This window comes from Bombus terrestris, chromosome 7, assembly GCF_910591885.1.
Source record: "Bombus terrestris chromosome 7, iyBomTerr1.2, whole genome shotgun sequence".
NCBI classification, from domain to species: Eukaryota; Metazoa; Arthropoda; class Insecta; order Hymenoptera; family Apidae; genus Bombus; species Bombus terrestris.
In genome coordinates, this window is record NC_063275.1 from 22624423 (window position 1) to 22651770 (window position 27348).

Consider the following 27348-nt stretch of genomic DNA (forward strand, 5'->3'; position numbering starts at 1 on the left):
TCACACGACGACAGGTTTAACGTCCTTGGCTAGAGGAGCCACTCGTCGGTTAACCCTTGGCTCTCTTCCTTTCCGACCTTGTCACGCTCCAAAGCCGCTCTTCTCTTAGCTTCCGGACAACCGCCGAAGATCCAGTTTACTGCTCGTAGCAGAGCTGGCTTAAATTGATCTGTATCATTAAAATAATTTGGTTCATCGAATATATTCATCGGGGAATACCTTTATATCGTCTATTCTTACTATTTCTTTTTCCATTTGTAGCTTTTATGCCGCGATGTTCGATCATATTCAGACGCCGATATAAATGTGATTTATCGTAGAATTCGATTTTAATTCACGTTCTCACACAATTTATTCTCTTTTACTAGGAAAATTGACGATATACCCTAGTCATATAAAAAATGCGAAAGAGCAATGCGATAAAAAGAAATTGGAAAATTCTTTTCTGTTCTGAAATTGATATATGTATCTCGAAAGTAGAAATAGAAATTTATACGGCAATTTCGCAGCGTAAAGGTCAAGTAACTTATATTTCTGAGTGGTAATAACTCGAGAGAAGAGTACTTGAACCTACTATTTAAGTTTGGTTCCATGTAAATGTCATTGTAGTAATCGAAGACTTCGGAGTCGTCCGAACATTTCTCGCACAAAGGATTTTCTCTTTGAGGTTTCTCATCGAGATCGTGTTTCCTAGTCACTTGTTCTCCGTGTTGAGAATTTTCGTCGTCCGCTTCCCCTTCTCGATCGGTGAGGTAAAAGCCGTCGTTAGAACAGAAATGCGTTGATTCGTTTCTAGGCTTCTTTCTTCGAGTGTTTGGTATATTTTCATGCGAGCGTCCATTTTCTTCGTGTTTCTGACAAACGCAAACAAAATGCAAAGTTACTAATAGTAAAATAGAAAATGTTCTCAAAATACTGCAAATATATAATTATAGATAGGATCCGAATTGATCGATTACTCGTGTACCTACTTCGTAGCCATTTATGTGCTCTTTGCGAAAATCTACTTTGCGATTATTATTCGAATTGATTTGCTTCATAGGACGATCATCTACGTAATTATAGTTCGTATAATCGATCGTATACAAATGTTCCGTGCTGTCTTTAACCTTTTTCTGCGGTTTCGGAGTCACCATGCTTCGAGACGATCTTAAACGATACTTTATGGAATCACGATATTCTCATTAACATTTGTCACGTTGTACGGTGTGTCATTTACTTTAAAGCATTCTTTGCATCAACCGACGAGTTGGATGTAACGTTTGCGCTGTTACTCAAGTTTGCCGATGATATGGAGCACCCATTGCTCCCGCAACACTCACCGCCGCACTGATATTGGCTTGTTCGATACAACGATTTATCAACGGAGTACCGTGAACCATTGCCTTCCGACGTCGAATTAAATTCAACTTCCTTCGCGTACGTTTCTACTTCCTATATTTATGAAAATTTATCAATCGATCTGTTGCGTCTTCCGTAGAAACGCGAAATTTCTAAGTGTTTTATATTGCCAAGTCTATTACCTGCTCGTTATGATCTCTGGTAGGTCCCTCTTGTTCTGAACTCGAAGCTTCCGCTTTCGACGATAGTTTATCGGTGGATGTACCACATTCCCTGTAATCCACTCTCACGTAAGGATCTTCAACGATCACCATGTCATCCTTTTCGTATTTTTCTTCGAACATTGCCAGTTGCTGTGGACTGCCGCTGCAACCAATAAATTTATTATTAAATAATAGAATTTGAGAAACGTTATATTGTTAAGCTAGAGCTGGTTTATCGTATCTCTTGCCTGATTAAAAGCGCGTAGTTCTCCACTGCTGACCCGTTAGAGTGTTTCGAACCAGACACGTTTGTTTTCAGGTATTTTTGGCCATCGTTCACCTTGTCGGAGTAAAAATAAACAGGTTTTGCGATGTCCATAGATGGCTCGTGTTTAATCACGTTACGAAGACGTTGGCGCGATGTTCGATTGTCCTTATACTGTTTGCTGCCTTTTTTCTTATCTTTGCTTCTATAACGTATTTAGTAACATATTTAGAATAAACATATCGTTAGGAATTTATTTTCTGCTGAAAGATATCTTTGCAATTACTTTCTTATCTTTTTCTTTACTTACTTTATCTTAGCAATTACTTTATTTTTCTTACCTTTTTTCTTATCTTTGCTTCTATAACGTATTTAGTAACATATTTAGAATAAACATATCGTTAGGAATTTATTTTCTGCTGAAAGATATCTTTGCAATTACTTTCCTTCGTTTTGTAAAACGATGGAAAATAATTCTATATATATACTAACCCTAATACATCGTTCCCGTCGATGGAGATTTTCGACTTCTTAGCGTAATTTCTTTGGAGTCGTTCGAAAGTCTCGTCGTCATCTTGAATTTCTTGCGAAAGATACTTTTCTATGACCGACGATGGCTCGTATCGGCCGCGAGAGCACTTGGATTTCATTTTCTCGTACAAGAACTCACTCTCCCGGGCACTCAGAGCGGATTTCAAACCATTCGCTGTCAGATCGATCAACGCGTAGCAGATTCGGCGCGCGTCTGAAATATAAATATTTTGATAATTTTTAAATCTACTAAGAAGTCGTAAAACTTCAGAGTAAATGTTTACGTATATGTAGGCTTTAAATACTAAAACACTTCTGGCATTACTATATCTACACACATACGTATCGTTGGATTTGCTATTAAATCCGGTATAACGCATACGACTAAAAATATGTACACGATCGTATCAATCGAAAGATGTGAGTGATATTTCTATTGCTAAAGAATGTAGTCTTGACGCGAGCAATTCGTTAACTGTGATATTTTGTATAATTTCATGCGTAGCGTATTTTTTTTTTTTTTTTTTTTGCCGTATTCGCTAAATACGATTCTGATCTATCTCGAGTGTAATTCGTTAAACGAAAATCACCGCTCATTATAAATAAACATCTGATTTCACGTTAGAATTCTGCGTGACAGTGATTTATCGGAATAGATAAAATTATCGTCGAGCTTCTGGAAATAAATCTTTCATCTAGCTTCCTTTTCACTTTAAACTTGTTTTCTTACTTACGTGGTCGCGATTCCGGGATATAGTAGAGAACTACACCAGACAGCATCAGCACAATCAGAGAGAAACGTTTCAGGTAACCGATCCAGGCAAACACGAAGAACGTCTCCTCTGAATAATCTGACGGGCAAAGAAGAAAGTGACTTCGATCATCGAACCAAACGCTTTCACTTACTGTCGCTGTTCCATGATTTTGTCGCGGCGCACTGTATCACGAGCGCGCCAAGCACTGCCAACAGTTTCATCTCTAAAAACCGGACTGCCGGTTCGCCGTTCGTTGGCCGATACCCGATCTTTACGTGGGAATCGCCATGATTTTTCAGAAAGAACAAAGTCACGACGGAAGATGGCAACGAGCCTCTTTGACGCGACGTTCGCCTCCAGGCGAATTATCAGGAAGCGAATTTCACTTCGATCATGTGAATAACGACAAAAAAAAAGAGAGAAAAATACTGTATTTAAATACGACGCGATATCTTCGAGACGAAGAGCGTTGTAAGTAGAATCGGCACGGCTATAATAGACACGTACGAAACGTAAGTAGCTTTTGCATCGAATTAAAGCGTATAATATTAACACGTTGGTTATTCAGCGCAATTTTCTCCTTCCTTTGCTCGTGTAACGCCATGTAAAACTTATGATCTAAGAAACCTATATGAGAGACTTATCTTCCAATGACTTGAATCGAACGAAAAGAAAACTGAAGTAAAGTTACATTAGCGAGAAGCAAATACACTTGATGCGTCGTATTATCGGTAAAACGAACTCGTACTATGTTGTTGATCTGAAAATTATATTAAGGGCTGAGATATGCTACGGTATGGTACAACGTCGATGCGTCGTGCGACGTAGTGAGGCAAACCAAAAGCGACATGCCAGCACGTAATAAGACAAGCGATGATTTAACTCTTCACGAGATAACGTTCGTCGAACGAGTACTAATTTTGTCTTAAATAAACGGAAATGCACATGGAATTCCCAAAGTTTCTCGCGTTTTATCTTTTCCGTTATCTGTTAAAAATGATAAGCAAGAAAGGATCAGAATAAAAGGAATGAGATTGTCGAAGAAGAAAATAATAGTAAATCGATAATATGTAACGATCATCCGGAATCCGTGAACGAAAATAATTTCTTAGATTCGTATTTTATACTTTTATTATGCTCTGAATACTTTACAATATAATACAAAGGAAATCTAGCGGACACGCCAATAGTTTTCTACAGCTTAGCAAGCGCGAGAGTGACGTGCGCATCGATACGAACGCGGAAAAGTATTTGGTACGAGTTAGCGACGGGAAACTGTGCAAGGTGCGCAAGCAAGTGCTCGCACTACACGCTACATAGTGCGTCTCTAATGCAACACTGATCCGTGACTTCGTTATTGAAGTTGTGTTCGTGAATAGTAACTAGTTTCTCGAGAAACGATGCTATTCTCTCATTTTTCTGTTCTCGAAACCTATAATCCGACTGGAAAAATAAAAGAAATCCTTGAACGTATTGTATCAACTAAGGTTTCGCGTTAAATCAATACGATCTGATACGAACGATCGTTAACCGTTTACCGGTAGAGAACAAGCATGTTTCCCAAGATGTGGTACATGTTCGTTAATAACTCTATCTAAAATAAAGAATCTACGTTGCTTTATAATACTGGTCGTCTCGAAATAAAGTTGATCCAAGTGACGACGACACGTTAATCGCGTACTGTCGCGGTGCACGAAGCAAATTCAAACGCGACAACGCAATACTCTACGACTAATATAATAATTAATAATAATAATAATAATTTGTAATACAGTAGAGTAAAATACAATACAATACAATACAATACAATACAATACAATAGGTGTATCGGAACGAAATAAGGAATATCGTATAACGAAATATGTACGCGTGGAACGTTCAAAGCGTATCAAATTCGGTCCGTTTTTGACAAACACAGAGATCCGCTAATAATACTTTTTCGTAAGAACGTCAGGCCCGTGAACGACGTAGAACGTGAATTCGATAAATAAAACGAGAAGCGCGACAAGATCATCGAACTACTCGCGTTACGTAAGACACGAGTGATCCGTTTGATCGACGAGTGCATAAATACCGAGTCCACGCTTCGAACGACCTGGATACGCGCACGTGTATTCAACTACGCGGATGGACGACTTTATACATAGAGTGAGAACGATTTAATGCAAACGACGAACAATGATGCGAATGACGTGACGTAGACCACCAGGTCAATGAGATCTCGACGTCCTTCCAATAGAAACGAAAAGAAAAAAGACAAAGAGAAATTACGACACTTTTATGTACATCCCGTTTGAAACGATTCTCAACAACGAGAATAGGATTCGCAACTTAAACGAGCAAATTTCGAACTGGCTGAAAGACTGCGACTTTTTCTAAAAAAGAAAAAAAAAATAGAAGAAAAGAGGAAAACAGACAGTGAAATATTGAGAGAAGCTCGATGATTCGCGAAATAATCGTATCCTGTTACACGGGCATAGACCCCTTCGTCTTTACGCGAAGGATTTCTTCAGCTTGTTGATAGCGTTCGTAAGATGGGTCATTTCCGTGTTCAGCTGAGATATCATATTTTCCAACCTATCCACGCTGTCCAACACTTCGACGCGTTGCGTGTGCGGATCGTACCTCACTTCGAAGGGTCGGCTCATGGTGGACACCTAAAACGAAAATATCAAAGCTTATAGTTCGCGAATCACCGTGATAAAAAATTGTTTCTTTAATTCATAACGTGAAATCCAAGTTTCAATCGAGGCTCAACGAAAGTCGCCTGCGAAAGAATTTAATTTAGTAAAAATAGTAACACCATTTACGACATTGCGCATGAAACCAACACTCTAATACATATATATGTACAATATATAGCTGGGACACGCGCTACTACCACGCGTTCAAGTCTCTAGCATCGATCGACACTTACCCAACGACGGAATTTCTCTTTGGCGTCCTCGAAGCTTTCCGCCACGTAATAGATCGGTTGATATTCTTGATCTTGATACTTCTGAACGGCGGTGGTCTTTGGATCGAAGGATCTGTGCTCGCATTTGTCGCTCAATGCGTGAAGAAGTTCTCCGTAAGCAGACAGAAGACCAGCGCCGTAAGCTTTCACCTCGGAACCTTCCTTGCAAAGACCGAATTCAACGGTGAACCAGTAAATCGTGGATAATTTTTCGATTTCTTCGTCAGAAGCTCCAAGCGAGGCAAGTCCGATTTCCTGAGAGAATTGAGCGAAGCTTGGATCGGCTAGCAGTGGCATATGACCCAAAAGCTCGTGGATGCAATCTCTGCAAATTAAAAGAGATTTAACAAAATTGTTCCAATTAGACGTCTTGACGATATCGGCGACGTTATTGCTTTCATTTCGCTTATTCATGTCGAAGGTAATTAACCGAGTACCGATGAGCGAGTAAGAGAACGAGGACAAAGTGCGGCGGTGAAAGTTCTCGCGCAACTAAATGGAGGATAGGCTTTCATCTCTCGACTAATTACGATGCATAATCTCATTAATTAAAATTTCACGTTCAAGTAGAGTCGATGTATCTATGAGAGGTGTCTATGAACGTAACACGAACTCTACGATATTACAATTATGGAAAATGCGCTACGAGGATGAAATGAGGACACGGGCGAGAGAAGAGAATATTTTTGAAATTTGTGCAAAGATTTAGAGAAGAACGGTCGAACGGACGGTATGAAATGTGGTCGATTGAAATTTCTCTTACGACAATGCACGCGATATACTTGCACGGAAATCGAAAATTATAACGAACGCGGGAACCGTTTCAGTGGAGAAACAAGTTCGCAACTGTGAAACTAAGTTATCAACGCCATCGTGTCGTTAAAAGCCAATTAGAGCTCCATTACGAGCTTAGAGAGGTACGGTAATTCTATTATCATCGTTCCCTGTGTAACAGGATGTCGCTCTCGTCATAACGCAGTATCGATTGCTCTCGCGTCCTTTCGTATGAAAAAATCTTCCTAATATGAACTTAAAAATACGAACAGCAAAATTGAGAATAAGACAAGGAGAAAAAGTACAACGAGACAAACAAACTGGTCCCTTAAAATGCTTCAAAAAATTGACGATACAAATTCGGGGAGATATAATACGTGTAAAAATCCTGAAGAAAGATACTTACGGTTCCGGGGTGTGGTAAGGAGTCTTGATATGACGAATGTATTGAGTGCTCTGGAAAACCCTGAATGCAAGGCTGGACAAAAAGTCCCTGGCCGTGAGCAATCCAGCCGCAGGTCTCAAAGTAAATCCAGTGTTCTTCTTCAAGAATTCGCTGACTTCCTGCAGCTGAGGTATACGATGCGATTCGAAGATCTTTTCTTCTTGCAGCTTCCTGAAGGTTCTTCGATATTCCACGCAAGCGTGTTTCGGTACCAGATCGACGATCGTGTTGAACACACGCGACCAGGTCTCGTTCTCCGTTTCGGTGTAAGGAATGTTAGGTATAGGGTCACCATACTTGTACGCGAAAGCGATCTCCGCAATGACCTTCCTGCGAGCACGATACTCCTTGTCAGCGAATCCAGGATGGTTCATGTCAAGATCAGGTTCGTATTTGGTCATCAAATGATTGCAGTTGTCGAGCTCGGACGCGTGTCTTGGGAACCAGGGATCTTTGATGCTGACGGAATTATCCCCGAGCAGAGTAACGCCGTCTAACGCGGAACTCTGACGAAGGTTCCTGATTAGTTGCAACAAACACTGCCTGGTCATGTCGATCTTCACGAGAACATCGAATTGGAGTCCTTCCTTCTTCGATGGCCGTGTCTCAACGTGGGTGACGGTTCCCTTGAAATTCTCGATCGTCTTGAGGATTCTAGCCAAGGAGCCTATGCCTTCTCTCAAACGCAAAACAAGCGCTGCCTTTTGCACGGTGTGCTCGCTTTCGGGACATTCCGCTATCGTCTTCGCGAGTACCACTTCCTCTTCTGTTAATCCAACGTCTAAGGAAAACCACAAATCGCTCGTATCAAACAGAATTCCTAAGATCGTAGAAGCACTTAACCGAGTAGGACAGCTGAACCTTTTTATCAAATTCGACGGCAAAAACCGTAAGAGAGGCAGACGTTTCTTTCTTGGAAATAAAATTCTTGAAACTACAGGCATACGTCGAAGTAAGAGAGATTTCGCGTTATCAAATTTCAGACTGAATGTGCTTCCTCCGAGGTTCTTACGCGATATTTCGAGGCGCTAAGTGATTTCCTCCGGACTGAGTAATAATCGGGCAATTCAAAGTCCATTTCCGCGAAATGTCTCCTACTTTTATATGGGTTACGGTGCAGCTGGCGAGGTGGGGAATAGGGACAGAATAAAATAGCTCTTATTGTCGCCCACGAACGTGCCGGGACTCGGCCGAGCAAAGATGGAGACGGTAAAAAAGAAATAACTCTGTTATACATTTATCGTGGACGCACGGAGGCGTTTCAGAAACGGGAGAAAGGGGTCCCCGGCTAATACGATTCTAAATGCACAAAGCGGATTCGAAAAAGTGATGAGAGAGTGAGGAAAAGCGGAGACGCCGGAGAAATGGTCGGGAAAAGGCGGAAAAAGGTCGCCTCCGTAATTCAGCCAAGTGTCGGAAAGCGCTTGGTTCAACTCTCTTTGGTCAGGAACATGCCATTTACAATAGAAGCTGCTTCACTCCCCATTTAGCCTATTCGCTTCGTGCACCCTAATAACGATCGCATCTTCTAGAATTTTACCGGTCGTTCTTTACCGATTCTTTATGAAGCGGACGATATGCTTCGATCTTTGAATGACGTATCTTTTCTTATTACATTTATTTATATTAAATACCAGATTATTTGGAATTATTATATTTCAATTACTCGTAGTATGGATCGAACGATTCATCCGATTACTCGTACTCTACGAGAGAAATTTACGAAGTAATTGAAACGAATCGTTATTTTAGATTCTTATCTTTTATCTTTATCTGGAATGAAATTTTTCCAAGCTCAGAGTTAATTTCGTAAGAAGTATCCTTGACGCGTTAAAAATCCTTTATCTGCGATCTGACGAAAAACATGTCGCATAAACTTACCATTGTCGTAATCCTCTGGTTTGCCAATATCGCTGTCCGACGAAACCTCAGCTTTGGCCTCTGCAAGTCAGAAATAATTGCGTGCTCATGCAACATGCTACATCTATCGACGCTTCGTATTTGTGTTTCCCTTCGATGATAAAAAGGAAACTCGAAGCATCGAAATTTTTACTCGTAAAAAGGCTCGTAAATACAAACCTCCGTCCTTAGCAGCACAAGCCAATGTTTCCACCTGTTCATCGTCGCTGGACGAAGCGTAACGTTCCGTATCTGGGCAGATAGTCTCTTCGCCTATCGATTTCAACAGCAAATAAAATTATCGTGCTACACCGATGCTATTACGAAACAAGTTGAAACCAAGTAACATCAAAAATATTCGCCACAATACGAAGTAAAGGAAGCTATTCGGAAAATAGTCTTAACATCGATTACGCAATGCAACATCGAACAACACGAAACGTTGAATAGAAAAATTTAGAAAAAGATCATGCTCGTTTGCCTAAGCTGCACAAAAATTATGTTAAAAGTAACAGACTGTTACTTACCATTTGCTCGCTGACGCGCTTCTTCGAGAACGCTCTGCTTCGTTTGCTTGACAACCAAAGTTTCAAAGCGAGCATCGTCCACGAGAGATCGTCGTCTCGCTGGATAACCGTTCTAAATAAACAAAAGGATATTTCAATATTTAATCAAGAGTATTTTACAACTTGTCATAGCATAGAACGTATATTATTTATGTGCATTTATAGAAAATTTAACTAGTTGCATACTGTACATATATACGAGAGCGAGCCGTGTGTCACATCGTAGAGAATCGATAATTCGATAATTAACTACTGTATATTTTAATAATTTAAGAGTTCACAAAGGATGAATAATTATCATTAAGTAATATAAGTAAAGACCGTCGACGATGAGATCTAAAAATTTGAAATAAAAATAATAAATAATAATTATTTTATGATATCTACCATAATAATCTCTTGCTTCTTAAATAAGCTTCTTAAATAATTCTAAACCAACGAGTGCTAAATTAATTTAACGTACAATATGTTAAAGATAGAAAAATGCGCAAAGTGGATAAACGTAGCAAGTATCCGAAGTACGATATTCGTCGTAATATTTCATTAGTGAAATCTCTCTTTAGATTCCAGTTCTTCAATTCTATTCAAAAGAGTATGAATTTACGTGGATATCCGCAGCCTACGCATCGCGATTAAATTACATTTTTAAACGGCGGATATCCTATCGGTAAGTGAAATCTCGATGCTCCAAGTGCCTGTTCGCGACGAATCAAAGTTTTCCTGACGTTCAAAGAGCGGATAGCACGGTTGGTAATTCTGATAAAGATTCGAGGACGCGGAAATTAGCGCCCACAGCGGTCATCCGGCTGCCGGTGAAGGATCGGAAATTAGGATCGAATCCTGGCACAGAGGACGCAAAGCGTTTCGCGCCCTCAAAGAGGATCGCGCGTCGACTAATCCTTGCGGTTCGATTTTCTCATTGTTACAGGCGAAAGGAAGTTGAAAAAGGGAATTCTTTGACAGTACTACAAAGAATTGGTAAAACTTCGCTAGAGAAAAAGAAGGATAAAAAGACAATTTAACGAGATTTAATGGAATATTGAGAATTGACCGATCGAGAAGCTCGTTAGAAATTCCTAGACGTTGCAAAGCCAGATGCAACAACGTCATTCAAATTCAGAACGACCGTTTTTCACGAATGGCACACGCAAGGTGGCACCCAGTTTTATTTTTCAAGCGTACAAAGCGGTTGGCACGGTTTACAGAAAACATGTAGTAATCCCTTACCAACACATCGCGCGAACTGGGCCAAGTACTTGGACGATGGATCGGATAAATGACCGATGACTCTATCGGACGAATGCGTCACGCGATGATTAACCGATTTAAAAATATTGTCTCGTTTGGTCTAATGAAAAAAATGCGACCGACTTTGACCAATACGATCGTTTACCGGTCAGGTAAAATCTGCACTTGCGTTCAGTCAGTGCCACGTGGTTAATTATCCCGATCGTGACTCATATTCGTTCGTACAGTTCTATTCGAGCCATTTTATAATATAGATTATTTTTTGTTTCACGCGTACAGTACATCTCTGGTAAATGGATTTGACAAGAGAAGAAAAGAACGAAGTAAACGAACGAGGTAAAATCGTACGATTGAGCCAAGCAGCGATATCTTAATTTATTCGTATCGTTATTTGTATTATTATTCGCTCGCCTGATATTCTCTAATTTAAATCAATTGTAAATCTCGTAGGAAGTTTATGGCACGTCGATCGAATCAAGAAACTCAGTCGGCGTTTCAAGCGAAACCAACGACGAGTTTCGCGGTTGATTGAGATATTCGCATAGTACTGGCGTTTTTTCTCGATACAGCCGCGTAATGATGCATAACAAATGCATCCAAGGTCGATCATTATTTCACCATTTCATACCAGCTTAGCGCTATTAGTTACTTTACACGGACTCGTCCACGTAACACCTATTATGCATTATAGAAATGTAGTTACCGGCTAAACAACGAAACGAGTTCTTCGACGTTGGCCGACCGTGCAAATTCGAAATTATATTCATTTCGATAAAGTCATGGTTATTTCCAGTGATAATCAAGAGGATGAATGATCGAGGGTTTGGCAAAGAATCTCCCTGAACGGATAATTGCAACCTTTTAGAAAGGGAGGCACTCGTTTTCGCATCGAGTCGATCGCATAAACAAGAGGCAGAGATTCGTGTAAATATCATTGGCGTTCGGACAAACAGATTTTCGATTGCGTAAAAAATAAATCGAAAAGGGGAAAAAAGAAAAAAAGAACGTGGAAAAACGTTGCAGGACGACAACCACCGCGGATTGTTACGCGATCAATATGCATAATTCATTTGACGCATTAGCATGATTTTTTCAAACAGGAATCGGACTCGATGATTGAAATGGGCAAAACAAGACATTTAAATAGAACGATTAGCATAATAGATGAACGAGCGGGCATTAATACACGCTGTCTGTTACGCGTGTGTGCACGTGTATGTATGCATATGCACGTAAACGTATCTCGATTGATCGTCGATGTCGTCGATGAGCGATTAGAGGCGTTGTCGCACGCGTGACGAGCCTCCAAAGGCGAATAACGGAGTTTAAAACAGCGTTCAGGGCCTCTCCGCGGCTCTCGGTAACCATTGGACTTACAATCACTTCGTTCTCATATTTATATGACATATTCGTAATTATCATGCGGGAGCCGAGGTCGATCGATTTTGCAACGCGATACAATTATACGATGTTGCCGCGCGGTCGGCTAACTTTTCTGTCACTCATCGAGGGTGTACATGACTAATTACGAGATTTTGTAATAAATCGATCGGTATGCGCGTCGATCAACAGCTAGCTTGTTAGCTAATGCACGTAATTGACCGATTTAATTAATCCACCGAGATTAATCGGATCGAAGGATCGAGAAAGGATGCGAGAAATTCGACCATCGTCGAGAAATCCATGCGAACGAAGGACGCGTTAAATTCATTTACAAAAATAATGAAATTTTTATGTACGAGTCTGTACGTACCAGCAGAATATTATTCTCACTGTTGGAAGATGAAGAAATGATTTTTATGTTACATACGTCGCAACGTATCAAATGGACGTAAGGAACAGGAGTTCAATTTAAACAATTCGAAGGATAATGCCAAACTGATCCACTCTATTTTTTGAACATTTCCATTTTCTTCTTCTTTCGTTGCTTCTTTTTTTATTAGAATACGCGATTAGCACTTAGTAGCCGATCGATTAATTTCTGAATATTCGTTACGGTCTATAAGAAGATGAATAATAGCGAAAAATGAATAAGCTATAGCTCGGAGAGACCACGTAATAGGCGATGAAATAGCCATTGGAAATGTTTTAATAGGAAACGCAACGAAGGCCGTGTCATTTTTCACCCCTCCGTTAGAATGACGCGAACACGATCGATAACGATCGAACGAGCGCGCGAATAGCGGATTCTGGATCCAATCTGGTAACTAGATCCGGCGTGTGCGAGAGTTCCGTTTGAGTGAGTCAGAGTCGTCGTGGCTGTTTCCCATTGTCGTCAACGGTGCATACGTAAATACGCTTACGTATGCAACGTTTCATTGTATACCAACAGATGCAATTCGCCAGTAAAACGTAAGTTTCTTATGCCGTTAGGATTTCGAAACCTTTATGAAATTCTTGTATAACGAAAATCCATGATACCATGATTTCCAAAATTTCGTCAGATAGTGGGCCCAACTGTTTGCCTAACTGCTTGTTCGTATATCGACACGGGTTCGCGCAGAAGCGTTCAAGCTCGTAAAGTTACACGGAGAAAGTAAGGGATTAATGCTCACGAGTCAAACACGGGACCAACTGTATGTGTTTGCTGGTGAAATTCGGAACCGAGGAATTTCACGTCATCGATTAAAAAGTTCAGTTTTTCATTCCCGATAGTTGGACGATCGCTAAACCAGCTTCTCGGAAGTTAAACCGATCGACTGCATTTTTTCGTAATTTATTCGCGCCAGCGTCTCACCTTTTTCCTCGCTTTCCTTGTCTTCCTCCACGTTTGACATATTCAGATGCATCATTTTATTAGTTTACTCGACGCGTTACTCGTTAGCGATTGTTAAGCTCCTTGGAAAAAGGAAAACTCGGAACACGTAACGATAACGTTACTTTAGTACGAGATTGCTACTTTTAATTTGCTATTTTAATTTTAAATCGCTTAAAGAGATGAAATATCCCGAATAGCAAAGTAAAGGGAAAAAGAATGTTCGATTCATGGTTGATCGATATAGCTCGAACGCGACTCGAATTTTTCTATTTACGATGAACAAAGAATCGCTGATCGATGAAGCGTCGAATTAAACGATGAAACGATGGACTTGGAGAATTGGAGCCTTCAAAAAGGAAGAAAAATATGCGAAAGCCGAAGGATTGCGCAAACGGAACGCTACGTTAGAACAAGACAGTGCGTGCAACTAATAAATCACAATTGACGGCAGACGTCTTGATGATGAAGCACACGTATGAATGAAAAAGTTTGCCGCAGACCTTGCCGGGATGCCAATTAAGCCTTGTTACCGTGCGATTCGAAAAAAGAAAAAAGCGCGCGAAGAAAACGCACAGGGACGCGTCCTTGTGATTCTAATTCTCGGATGACCTGTTCCGAGGCGGAGCTCCTGTAACTGTTATGAATGGAAAAAAGAACCACGGCCTCGAGAAGAGGCTCCGATCGAAAGTCGTTATTGCGCGACTGTTCTAATGTAACGCGCCATTACCGAACGCCAGGATACGTAGGATCGAACTTTGCGAACACGCGATTTCCTGACGACGTTCCGAAGCGGAATCGACGGAATTACGCGTTCGCTAAAGAACCGCGAGAGACGAAGTCGTAATTATAGAACCGGTGCGACACGATTTATAGTCTCGTTCAAACGATTTAACATGCAACACAATCGAGCAACGATTGCTTATACGATATACGGCGGTTACAAAAAGTGTTTGTACATATCCTTCTTTTCCAACGATGCGTTATCTTGCAAATAAATTTTTACGCTATGAAATTTTTATAGTCATATCGAAGTACCGTCGAATGATGCACGAAGCTTCATAGGCTTCAACTTAGTCGATCAACGTGTAAATGGTGTAACAAATAGAATAATTTCTGTCGCCACTGTAACTTCTACCGATAAATGTAAATGATGCCACACGTATAAGATTCTTCCATGGAAATTGAATGATCGAGGGGAAAAGCGTATGCACGCGTGTACGTATTTGTTTCATCGGCGGGTCTATGGAAAAGTGAAAGATCGAAGCACACTGGCTGCTCGTGACTCTCGTCGATTTCTGATCTTACGTCGTTTTCACCTGTTTCAACGTCTTCCCCTCTTTCCTCTCTCAACGTGATTCTTAATTTGAAACTTCCGCGATTGATCTGCAACGACGATGAGTCAGTGTATCGTAACAGTTTCGTCTCGCGTCGGAACGTTCGGCTAGTAGGAAAAGACGATAGCAACGATAACGATCTTCCGGCTCTCCGAATAGAATAGAATGCAACAGATTTTGAATAACCAGATCATCGATTACCGCACGATCATCGCAATAATCGATCACGTGTACTTTCTCTAGACTTTTGGGCCTCCTTTTCGTTTCCAGTTTGAGAATTTCACTCGCGCTGTTTGGTCGGACGAAGAGCGTCGCGTTCGTATACGTGTATATGCACGACTCACACGAACATAAGTTTTCGTTTATTTTTTTTATCTGTTACGAAATATACCGGACGTTTATCATGAAAGTCACGTAGGCAAAGATGAAAGAGGATTCTTCTGTAAGAAAGTTACGAACATCTCGAACGTTCAATCACTAAACGCGTTTCTTGCGCGTCAGAAGACGTTTCGTTTCAATTTTTACGAGTTTCGTCGAAATAAAACGAAAGAACGACGAAATTTACAAAAAGTCAAGTTCGCGAAAATAACGAGGAATCGTCGATGGAAACTCGTCGTGCGTTGCATTAACTGTAAGAAACAGGAGAAGCGAAACGATTGAACGCAGAGCGGAGTACTCGCAATTACGGTACAACGCGCGAGAATCGTGGCAGTTTAAACGTGCGGCAAAGTTCCCGCGCTTTCCCGCGATCCTATTCGACTCCGTTTAACACTCGACTCCGCGTTTACCCTGACATAATCATTCGTCTTATCAACTCTTTAACCGTATCGTGAAGAACATTTACGCGTGATCAGGGCTGGTTTAAAATTCGTGTGCCAATTTTGCTTCTACAATGAAAATCACCGCGATCGGTTTCCATTGTCTAACACAATCTCAAACTCTAAATACCAAACTACTCACCTCGATACTGTAAGACTTCTTGATAGCAAACATTTCGCGGTTCTTCTGCGCTGCTGCGACAGCCATCATATTCGCCGTGTTGTTCTTCGTAATGAAAACTCTTCAAGCCCAAAGATCGGCTACTCGACACCTGGAGCTTTTCACTGCCGTCTGATCGAACGAAGTCGATGGATCACCGGGATAACAATGATTTATTTTTCGTACAGGCAGTCACGGACCACCGAAGAAATCTTCTTCTCGACGGCTTATTCTTTTCCAAAAAGAGCCGAATAACTCGGCTAACCGGCTACCGTTTCGCACTGCAACTTCTCTGGATGCAAGAGACTTCTCTCTAACTTTTCTATTTTCTTTTTTGCCTCTTGCGACTTCTTCTCCCTTTTGGCTTTGGTTCGATTCGATTCGTCTGATTTGACTCGACGGCAACGACGACAACAACAACGGCGACGACGCTGTGACGTTAAAACAACGGGTTTCTCTCGTCTTAGTCCGCTTTCGATGAAGCGTACGAGCGAATGCGCCTACGGGGCGGATTGCTGCCGCATATAAACGTTGCCTCCCTTCACCGCCGGCTAATGCCGGGGTCAGGGGTGCCCCCACCCCACCCCTCGTTTCGGGTGGTCTAGCACCGCCGCCACCACCACCACCGCGTCCTCGCATTGCCAGCATCGCCGCTTCCACCGATCGCGCAGACCAGCTTTTCGAACACCACGAAGTGGTTCGACCGTCATTCCCCTTCCTCTTCGTTCTTTCCTATCAAAGCTAACCCCTAAGACAAGTTCTGTTGTCAATCCGTCGGATTTAGTCCCGCGACAATTGTGTAATTTTTTCTACACAACGTTTTCTCTCCTATCGTTAATCATCGATCGCCAAATCATCGGAGGTTTTTTTATACAATTCTCTCTGCTCGTGTGTTCGACAGAACGACCCATGATTTTTTGGTCGCTAAATTACCTCGTACGTCGCGTAGAAAGAACTCGAGACAAGTTTCTTGTCGAGTCTTGAGTCGTGTGAGTCACGAGAAACAAGATTGCGATGTTTCTCGCGGATTTTTCAAACACCTGATATAGGATAAAGATTTTGTTGTAAACGATGTGTAATTGCTGAATAATTGCTGATAGATAATTAGTTTGTATGGGTGCTATTAACGGTGCTATTAACGTGGCTATTAACAGGAAAGTAATCTCTGCAAAGCGACTTTATAAATAGCGCGCGCTGGGATATTCTCTGCGAAATGTCATTTCTTCGAAACAAGCAGGAAATTTTCCACGGTCGTTTCCGCGTGGCCAGCGCGATCAACGTACGTCATTGTCACGTCACGAGTCATGAGAGATTCAAGCATTTGGGAACTCCCAGTCGCGAATTCTCTACGGTGGTTCGTTCCATTCACGTCATGAATTCCCCTCGTAAACGAAGAGATCTTGTCAGCTGGTAGAAAGAGTGGAATAGAAAGAGAAAGATAAGGAGGACCAGTTGCCTGGATTTCCTGTGTGGTGGACGGTCGTGCGCGAGTCACACGGTCGCGTCGTTCGATCAAAACACACGATCGATTTACTATGCCGACACGTTAATCACGCTCGATCCGGATCGTCGATCGAACAGTATCGTATCGTTGCATTACGTTAAACACCTGTTCCACGGTGACGTGATTCTGGGAATTCCGATTCCCGGTGAAACCAGCAAGGAAATGCCGTGATCGAAACTTGACAGTTGTCGCACATTCTCTTCCATATCGCTAACCGCGAACCAAAACATTATAATATCTAAAAGTTGCTTATCTGAATTACAAACTTGAGAGTATTAATGTAAATCGTGCGACAACGAAGTTACTAGGATATTGTTCCCTCTGTTCTCGTTTTGAATCGATTTTAGATTTTAGAAGAACGACAAGCCGGAAGTTTCGGAGTGACCTTCTTCTTATCTAACGTTAAAGATCCATACATTATATAGCAATAGGATCATTAAGAATATAAAATTGCATAGATCTCAACGATACCGTGCATACATATACGGCGATCATACGCGCCTTGATTCTATCGTCTTGGTGTTCTAAATGAGACGAGATCTTACTTTCATGCATCAAGGCCGCTCTAAGAGCACGGAAACGGAGTGGCACTTGCTCTGCGTCAGGGCAACAAGACGCGTAATCCAGCGGTTCTCGAATTACCGAGTCCCATAAACCGGTCTGCATGTTCGATTCGTACGTACGCGCATACCTATTTTTTCATTTTTCTATCGCTGTCTTTTTTTCTCTCTTTTTTCTTTTTCATTAGATAAATCTTGCGTCAATGGGAGGAGAACGCGTAAACGAGGTATTCCACGATCCTGGTAGACGGAACGATATTCAAGGAACAATGCTCCTCTACGTTCGAGATTTGAAAGTCTCGCACAATTCAATCTCTCGGACAACGAATCGATCGACTTCATTTTACGTTTTCTCTGTTTAAGAAACAACTTCTTTCTATTTATAAATTTATTTACAGCAGCGAGATGATACGACGGATCGTAAATTATTTTCCCTTTGAAAATTTTGCTAAGTACCTAACGTAACAAAGCAACCTGCTGCTTGCGACATCTTATCGCTTTCCTGCAATTTCTCGAGTTCGTTAAAGTATGGGGTCTAAAATCTGAAAGATCCTGTTAGGAAAGTTCTGGCTTAGGTATACCGCTCAAAGCAATTGCAGAATCGTTTACGTTATATTCTGATTTTGATAGCCACTTCTCGTGTTCTTATGTCTTATCGCAGTGTCATACGAACGTCAATTTGTTAAGTTTATAAATACAACGTGTCGAGTTATGAAGCATACGTTGTTACGATCTTTTCGCTTCCTATTTGTGGGCCAATACAATAGAACGTTTACAGCAGCGGTCCTCCCATTGTTTCACGCGTACTTCAATTCTGATAAAACACTGTTAAGAAATTATGGTAAGAATTAACATTGAACTTGGTAACGTTACTCTTTGAAATCTTAATATTCATTTTTTTTTTTTTTTTCGTTACACGAATCTTGCCTGCATCATTGGAATATAACAATCTGCGTAAAAATACGACTTCCTAAGAAAATCGACGTTCCCCGTGAATGAAGAGATTCGTTAACAAGAACGTGTCACGTATGTCAAAATGTACAGAGTATCGATATGTTTAAACGAATAATAACGAAACAACGAGAGAATCGTGGCAAACGATTCTCAACGAGAAATGTTAATTACTTAGGTGTTTTCACTTATTACGCGCACCTTGTGACTTTACGAAATACAACGCTCATACTACCGAGATATTTATTATTCGAGACGTTTCAATATTAGGAATCTGGGATAGATGGTAGAAAATTCTTAGATAAAAATATTTACGGCGCGCCTAACACCAATATGTCACATGTGCGTTTATGTGACGTTTCAACGCAAGAATTGTGCCATTCACAGTCGTACGATGATTATTAACATAAGATAATACATATACGTATTTTATTATATGTCAGTATCCTCGAGCTGTCCACACGTAACGAGTGAAATACGCGCGATGGTAATTTTTAAAATATCTTTTCAAATAAAATTCAACTCGTAATGTCTTACTTAACGTGCATATTAATGATTTACAAAGTAAATGAAGCTTGAAAAGTACCATTAGTGAATACGGTGCATGTAAGACCTTCTACTACTCCGTTTCCATACGGACGATTGTAAAAATTTCCATGTGGCCAGTCGCCAACTTGTATGGAAACGTCCCGAAGCTGATAATTCTGGTTATAGTTCTTAACGACTATTCCTCCCGTGTTCTAAACATTTCCAGGTAATCCCGACAATTTTCAATTAGTCTCGGGCATTTGTGAACACGGTTAAATAAATAACACGTCGAAAAGTTCAGGCGTATCTGGCGACTGCAATTTCCCACCTCAAACATATTCTCATATACACATATACACGTGTATTCAAATATATAATCTGCCTCGTTTGCGCAGTAATAGTCATCGTATCACTGTCGCAATGATCCTGTTTCCTATTAAAGCGAAGTAACAAGGCCCGGTTCTCCGTTATTTTCCTTATCTTCGATATGTATCGTCGTGTCAGTGACGTGCATCATTGCTCGAATCTTTTTATCACAGACTTTCCTTATAGGCGGGAAAACAAAAAATAAGGGGACTCTAACAGAAGGGCATCCTGAGAGGAATCACGCTGCAATTAAATGGCATAGTTTCGCGAAGATAAAATTCTTCCCCGTGATACATGACTAACATTTTTTCCTTTTTTTTTTTTTTTTTTTTTTTGTTACAATGTGATTCATTACGACGTTCGGGATTACCACCGGTTGATGTGTATGTAAAATGTAAATGCAACGAGACACTGATTGCTTCCAATGAAAGTACAAAAGTTTCCTCTGTCTTTTTTTCGCGTTTAAACAATCGAGAGACTTCGATCGATATATAGCGTCACAGGTATGTAAAGAGTTTGATACGTTTCGTTGCGCTTTTCCCGAAAAGTATGGCTCGAACGTGCGGTGGTTGAGCGATGTTTGAAATTCGCCATTGCGCTACGAAACTCGCGGCAAACGTTAATTGCCACGCAGGATCGCGGAAATGCGTTTAAGGTCGCCCTACTTGTCGCATAGGTAGGAAAAACGAAAGGGAAATCGTCGGATAAATCGCAACGCGTGTCGCGTATTTCCGATTTTAGAAAGAAATTAGCAAGAAATAGACGAGACAAAGTCGATAATTTAGGGGTTTGCGTTTCTATCTATCGATCCAATACGATCCTTCTTTCCTAGTAACTTTCTCTCACGAAATCTTTGGTATGCACGTGTGTTAGAAATGTTATCAAGATGTAATCAATTACAGGATAATTAACGATAGAGGATCTCCAGATTCTCGAAATATTTCATTCCTCCAGATTCGATCGATTTCTTTCAAATTCCAAACGAGTCTCTGTACATTTCAGCAATATTATCTAGTCTTATAATTCGGAGATCTTTAACGAATATCTCAATTTCTCTTTCCTTTTAAATAAATTGATTTCTCAAAAGCGGGCCACACATCGTGTTTCATTTCTTCTACTTTTGTCACGTAATATATTTTTATCTATCTAAGATGCGTTATCTCTATTTTAATGAAGCACCTCTGTTAGACGTATTCGTTTATTATGCAATCTAAAATTAAATCTAAACTAATCTCAGACCATCGCACATGTGGAAGCGAATGTGTTAACTTAGTCTTTTTATTACTTCAATGGTATCGTAAAATAGAACGTTTGACAGTATTTTTGCTCAAAACTAATAAGATGAAAAAGATATTTAAATATAAAACATCAAGTAGCGCAGTTGTACCGAGCGATCGAAGCGAAATAAAAATTTATACGAATGTACGCGTATCCCGCGGAGTTTCTAAGATACTCCGTAAACAACCTTTTTTTCGTCGATACAAGAAAAGCTCAAGGATACGTAAGATTTAACACAAGATACAATTTATTTGCTTGCCGGCAACTAGTTCCGCTCTGCGTTCCTTCTGATATTTTTCAACCGCTAATTGTAGTTGACTAATACACTTAAACTGTATACACTTTACACGATACGAGATTACAATCGTATTATTAGTAGTATAATCATCCAACGCAAGCAATAACTTATACAATATCCGGATAATTAGTTTACTAATGCAAATCGATCGTCTAGAGGCGAGCCTTGAACGCGTCGGAACTGTAAACGCAACTCGGGGGCACGGTTATGGTAATTAAGCCGGCAATAAACTCGTCCATTTGGTATCCAACTCTTAATTTCCACGCCTCGTTATGTAATCAATCGAAGTACCGTTCGTTGAGCCTGTCTCGTTTATAAGATCCATCGATAATTTACTCAGGAACGACGAAATCCGTCGTTGCGATCTTTAAGTTTAAGTGTTCGACCACACCAGATAGGCAAATAATAGAACCCAACTATTTGCACGTTCAGTGACATTTTAACGACGCTTTCTTTTCACGTGTAAGTGGCAGAATTCTTTCGCTCGATTCTAGGAGACATAGAAAAATCGAGTTTCAGGGAAAACTTTTCTAGTAGGTATGACACGTAAACGCGTGACGCAATCGAATCAAAGATTAAAATGCTCGGAACAACACGGACCGGTGATTCCCGTTTGGTAAATGGCCGATTATTCTTACGACGAACAACAACCTACGACTTTGACGTAGACGCGTAATTATTCACTCGCATCGAGCCGTGATATACGCACGATGTCTGATTTAAATCGCACGTGCGAAAAGCGTGCTAATGCGATAAGTCGACACGTTCGCCACTTTACTTCGAAGGGTATACGTGCGCTATCCTATACCCTGTAAATTACTTTCGATAAGAGGCTCGCGCGCATACAGTTCTGTGCAGAAAGTTTCAGGTCTTTAATAGCGATCTTATAATATAATAGCAATTCATTATATATTAAGAATCATATATTTCGTAAATATCGTCACTATGGTGCTACATAGAAATCTTTATGTCTGCCTACTTCTTTGTAATTCTTCTAATTTTAGTTTGCATCGAGTATTTTTATTAATTTTCGTGTTACGCACAGATATCCTACAGGTTTTATTATATACAAAATTTTATACACCAAGACAGAATTTCTTCTTATGTTGATCCCATGTTCGCGATTTATGTTTTTATTCATTTACAGTTTTAAACGTTTATTGAGGCTAAAGTAATAGTAATTCAACATATATTAGGAATCATAAATTTCGTAGATATCGTCACTATGGTGCTACATAGAAATCTTTATGTCTGCCTACTTCTTTGTAATTCTTCTAATTTTAGTTTGCATCGAGTATTTTTATTAATTTTCATGTTACGCACAGATATCCTGCAGGTTTTATTATATACACAATTTTATACACCAAGTCAGAATTTCTTCTTATGTTGATCCCATGTTCGCGATTTATCCTTTTATTCATTTACATTTTTAAACGTTTATTGAGGCTAAAGTAATAGTAATTCATCATATATTAGGAATCATAAATTTCGTAAATATCGTCACTATAGTGCTACATAGAAATCTTTATGCCTGTCTACTTCTTTGTAATTCTTCTAATTTTAGTTTGCATCGAGTATTTTTATTAATTTTCATGTTACGCACAGATATCCTGCAGGTTTTATTATATACACAATTTTATACACCAAGTCAGAATTTCTTCTTATGTTGATCCCATGTTCGCGATTTATCCTTTTATTCATTTACATTTTTAAACGTTTATTGAGGCTAAAGTAATAGTAATTCATCATATATTAGGAATCATAAATTTCGTAAATATCGTCACTATAGTGCTACATAGAAATCTTTATGCCTGTCTACTTCTTTGTAATTCTTCTAATTTTAGTTTGCATCGAGTATTTTTATTAATTTTCATGTTACGCACAGATATCCTGCAGGTTTTATTATATACACAATTTTATACACCAAGTCAGAATTTCTTCTTATGTTGATCCCATGTTCGCGATTTATCCTTTTATTCATTTACATTTTTAAACGTTTATTGAGGCTAAAGTAATAGTAATTCATCATATATTAGGAATCATAAATTTCGTAAATATCGTCACTATAGTGCTACATAGAAATCTTTATGCCTGTCTACTTCTTTGTAATTCTTCTAATTTTAGTTTGCATCGAGTATTTTTATTAATTTTCATGTTACGCACAGATATCCTGCAGGTTTTATTATATACACAATTTTATACACCAAGTCAGAATTTCTTCTTATGTTGATCCCATGTTCGCGATTTATCCTTTTATTCATTTACATTTTTAAACGTTTATTGAGGCTAAAGTAATAGTAATTCATCATATATTAGGAATCATAAATTTCGTAAATATCGTCACTATAGTGCTACATAGAAATCTTTATGCCTGTCTACTTCTTTGTAATTCTTCTAATTTTAGTTTGCATCGAGTATTTTTATTAATTTTCATGTTACGCACAGATATCCTGCAGGTTTTATTATATACACAATTTTATACACCAAGTCAGAATTTCTTCTTATGTTGATCCCATGTTCGCGATTTATCCTTTTATTCATTTACATTTTTAAACGTTTATTGAGGCTAAAGTAATAGTAATTCATCATATATTAGGAATCATAAATTTCGTAAATATCGTCACTATAGTGCTACATAGAAATCTTTATGCCTGTCTACTTCTTTGTAATTCTTCTAATTTTAGTTTGCATCGAGTATTTTTATTAATTTTCGTATTACGCACAGATATCCTGCAGGTTTTATTATATACAAAATTTTATACATCAAGTCAGAATTTCTTCTTATGTTGATCCCATGTTCGCGATTTGTTTTTATCCGTTTATTCATTTACAATTTTAAACCTTTATATCTGTATAAATTTATATACTGGTAAGGGTAATTATAATATAGGGTTATGTTTATTAGTATATATATAGTATATTATAATTAGTATATTTATAAGGCTAAGAAATTTTGACTTTCCTAATACCAATACGCTTATGAAACCATAAAAAACTTATTCCGTCAGTGACAGCTATCTGGGGCTTTCCTTCTCTTTAATTTCTACACGGGGAATTCCCGTGCAGGCCTCCACGGCTCGCTTCGTACCCTCGGGAACCGGTGACGCGGAGGTGATCACTTACCAAGAAAGTTTTACCAATTAAACCGAGCATTATCATTGCAAGATCAAAATATATAAAAAAATCAATCCACGTGTTACTCTCCTATCAACGACTCTCATCTCGCATAGTTTAGAGCTAGCGTGTATCGATAGTTCTTCGCTAGTTGCTTGATACTTAGCCCGTTTTCAATTCAGAAACGTTCACACCACCCACACCCAGTTTGTATATAGTCCACTTCGTAATAAATGTCACATATATCAGCAAGTGATTCTTGCCACGCTTTATCTTACGGGAAAATTATCTTTATCGGCCCTTTTATTTGGTGGCAAATGTTCTTTGTCAACTTATCATTCCACTGACAAATAATCTTTGCCGCTACGTCTTTCGAGCCCAGTGTCTCGAACGGAGCAGTTACCGAGGTAGTTGAAAGGCGACGCGAAGAACAAGCACAGAAATTTATTAACAAGGTACAGATATGGGAAAGTATGAAAGGTAATGAACGCAGCAAAGGAATGGAGGAAAAGACATGTACGTAGGATATGTGAAGATGGAAAGGGGGAATCTAAAATATGTCATAGCGGAATGCGAACAAAAATAAGGATACAGAAGCAATTGCGAAAACTGTAGGAGAAGACGAGAAAGGAATGGAAGCTTCGAAGAAAATAGAAGAGGCGAGGAAGAGGTAAATGTGCATACCGAAAGACAAAAAAATCCTATCGCCAAGTTTTCAATGAAATTGCATATAACAGAGTTAGGAAGAATAATACGAATAACGATACAACGATAAGAAAGATAATAACGAGTAACGTAATCGTGTTTCTTAAGAAGTAACAGCGTATTCGAAACAACTTATGTTCGTTCATGAAAAAATTCATCGGGACATTTGCACGAACCTATACGTCACAAAGTACGAAACAATGTGAAACATATCGGCGAACGCCTGCGTTTGCAGCCACCAAACGATTTCAAGACTCGTGATAGGTAACGGCTTGTTTCTTAATCGACCGCTTTTAATCGGATAAAATCTTTTATTACGCATCTGTTGGTATTCGTCCGCAAGTAATATCCGTTAGGCATACTTAACGTTGCCTGTTAATGCCTGGCATATTAATATTCATTATCGAGGGTGTGTAAGCCGGCGGGATTCATAAGTGGCTGGTATTAAACATGCATTCGCGAATCTCGGCCGCGTACGAGTAAAGCTAACCGCTGCATAACGATAACGTCGTTTGATATTTAAACGATCGATATTGGACGTTTTATAAATCGTTATCAGCGGTTCGCGATTATCGAGCAAAGTACGACACATCGATGCTAATATCGGCGCGTCGACACAGTGGCGGATAAACTGTTTCAATTGCAATTTATGTTCATAATATAATATATAACATATTTATGCGTAATAACGACCAGATGATCGATCGATAACTATGCCAATGAAAAGAGAGAGGAGTTGTTTTTACGATCGCACAAAGAAACCCGGCGTCGACGGCAATCGAATCGAAGCGGAACCGCAGAAAAATCGCAACGAGTGTCCCGCCCCCCGCGTACGCGAACCAGAAATGTTATCACTGCTACTGCATTCCGCGTGGAATTCTACTAGGTTTCAGTCGCAAGGTCGGGAATACGTGACATCGCGCGCGTGCCCCATCGGTCACGCACGTTGTTCCATTTCGTTCGGATCTTAGAAGGGAGGATGAAAATAAAAGATCAAACTCGGTCGTGGAACAAATCGTCGATGATATTTAAGAAACAGGTTACTTAACTAGTAGCGCGATGTCATCGGTAGACTGTGAATTTTTGTCCATTTACGGGAAATACTGAAACTGCGAGAATCTATAAAATACACGTAATATGAAAAAATGTGCAATATATGAAAAACATCCAAACTATATCTACTACGATATTTACTTCGTGAAACAATTTCTTTAATTGACAAGAAGAGCGACTACCGTCGGTAGATTGCGACGTTTTATACTTTGGCGGAAAATTTGGTGGCGCATAGAATTCATATAATACGCGAAATTGTATAATTATATTCAAAGCATAGTTACCACTATAACGTTTAGTCTAAAACACAATTCTTTACGCTTAGATTCTATTTTCTTCTTTTTAACTAATCGCTAGAAATTAAACCAAAGAACCGATGGAACAAAAAGGTAAGGTGGTGCAAAGACGCATAGGATGCATATAATACGCGAAATTGTAAAATTATATTCAAAGCATAGTTATCACTATAACGTTTAGTCTAAAACACAATTCTTTACGCCTAGATTCTATTTTCTTCTTTTTAACTAATCGCTAGAAATTAAGCGAAAGAATCGATCGAGCAAAAAGGTAAGACGCGGAAGAGAAGGAAAAAGGAAAGGAAGGGAGGAAGAGACTGAAAACTACGGGACGAAATGATCGCGTGAAACGAAGCACCGCAACGGGTTACCCGTGGGCTTTTCCACAAAAGAAACGAAACTTTTTCAGCGAATGAGGTCTGGGTGAGTTCAATGCCTCTACCTCTCTCTTTTCATCCGTGGAATAGACATCGATGGTTGTATGGTGGCCAGTCGACTACCGTGTAACACATGCACCGATTGCTGAACGATTACTCACGTCCGGGCGGGGCGATTAACGCCGCGAAACAGAAAGCAATTCGACCTCGGCCGGAACCAAACTCAAGGACCAATTATCCAGCGACTGGTAGATCGTTTTGCGAT

The 27348-nt window shown here is 39.7% G+C and overlaps 2 protein-coding genes across 4 annotated transcripts; both read right to left on the minus strand.

Moving 5' to 3' along the window:
- Positions 1-190: 190 nt before the first annotated feature.
- LOC100646506 lies at positions 191-4091 on the minus strand. Of its 2 annotated transcripts, XM_048407071.1 has the most exons (8): positions 3247-4091; positions 3075-3191; positions 2302-2554; positions 1793-2014; positions 1524-1707; positions 1220-1434; positions 972-1149; positions 191-854 (listed from the first exon to the last, which is right to left on the minus strand). In XM_048407071.1, exons 1-8 carry the CDS (start codon positions 3314-3316, stop codon positions 387-389), a joined length of 1707 nt encoding a protein of 568 aa, XP_048263028.1. In that variant the 5' UTR covers positions 3317-4091; the 3' UTR covers positions 191-386. The 2 variants fall into 2 exon arrangements, with proteins under 2 accessions (XP_048263028.1, XP_048263029.1); XM_048407072.1 differs by lacking the exon at positions 972-1149 and having other exon boundaries at positions 683-854; positions 1323-1434.
- A 117-nt stretch (positions 4092-4208) lies between these two features.
- On the minus strand, positions 4209-16559 carry LOC100646624 (tyrosine 3-monooxygenase). 2 transcript variants are annotated; one of them, XM_003396858.4, is made up of 7 exons: positions 16036-16559; positions 9697-9808; positions 9350-9442; positions 9152-9211; positions 7232-8051; positions 6013-6376; positions 4209-5752 (listed from the first exon to the last, which is right to left on the minus strand). In XM_003396858.4, exons 1-7 carry the CDS (start codon positions 16102-16104, stop codon positions 5588-5590), a joined length of 1683 nt encoding a protein of 560 aa, XP_003396906.2. In that variant the 5' UTR covers positions 16105-16559; the 3' UTR covers positions 4209-5587. The 2 variants fall into 2 exon arrangements, with proteins under 2 accessions (XP_003396906.2, XP_012166062.2); XM_012310672.3 differs by lacking the exons at positions 9152-9211; positions 9350-9442.
- Positions 16560-27348: the final 10789 nt, after the last annotated feature.

Excerpts from the sequence above, each read along its gene's own strand:
- LOC100646624 (XM_003396858.4), bottom strand. The coding sequence starts at position 16,104 with ATGATGGCTGTCGCAGCAGCGCAGAAGAACCGCGAAATGTTTGCTATC. Across the intron at positions 9,443-9,696 it reads AGCGCGTCAGCGAGCAAATG|GCGAAGAGACTATCTGCCCA; the intron begins GTAAGTAACAGT and ends TGAAATCGATAG. Across the intron at positions 8,052-9,151 it reads ACCAGAGGATTACGACAATG|ACGTTGGATTAACAGAAGAG; the intron begins GTAAGTTTATGC and ends GGTTTTCCTTAG.
- LOC100646506 (XM_048407071.1), bottom strand. The coding sequence starts at position 3,316 with ATGAAACTGTTGGCAGTGCTTGGCGCGCTCGTGATACAGTGCGCCGCG. Across the intron at positions 2,555-3,074 it reads TATCCCGGAATCGCGACCAC|ACGCGCGCCGAATCTGCTAC; the intron begins GTAAGTAAGAAA and ends TTTATATTTCAG. Across the intron at positions 1,435-1,523 it reads CCAGAGATCATAACGAGCAG|GAAGTAGAAACGTACGCGAA; the intron begins GTAATAGACTTG and ends TCATAAATATAG.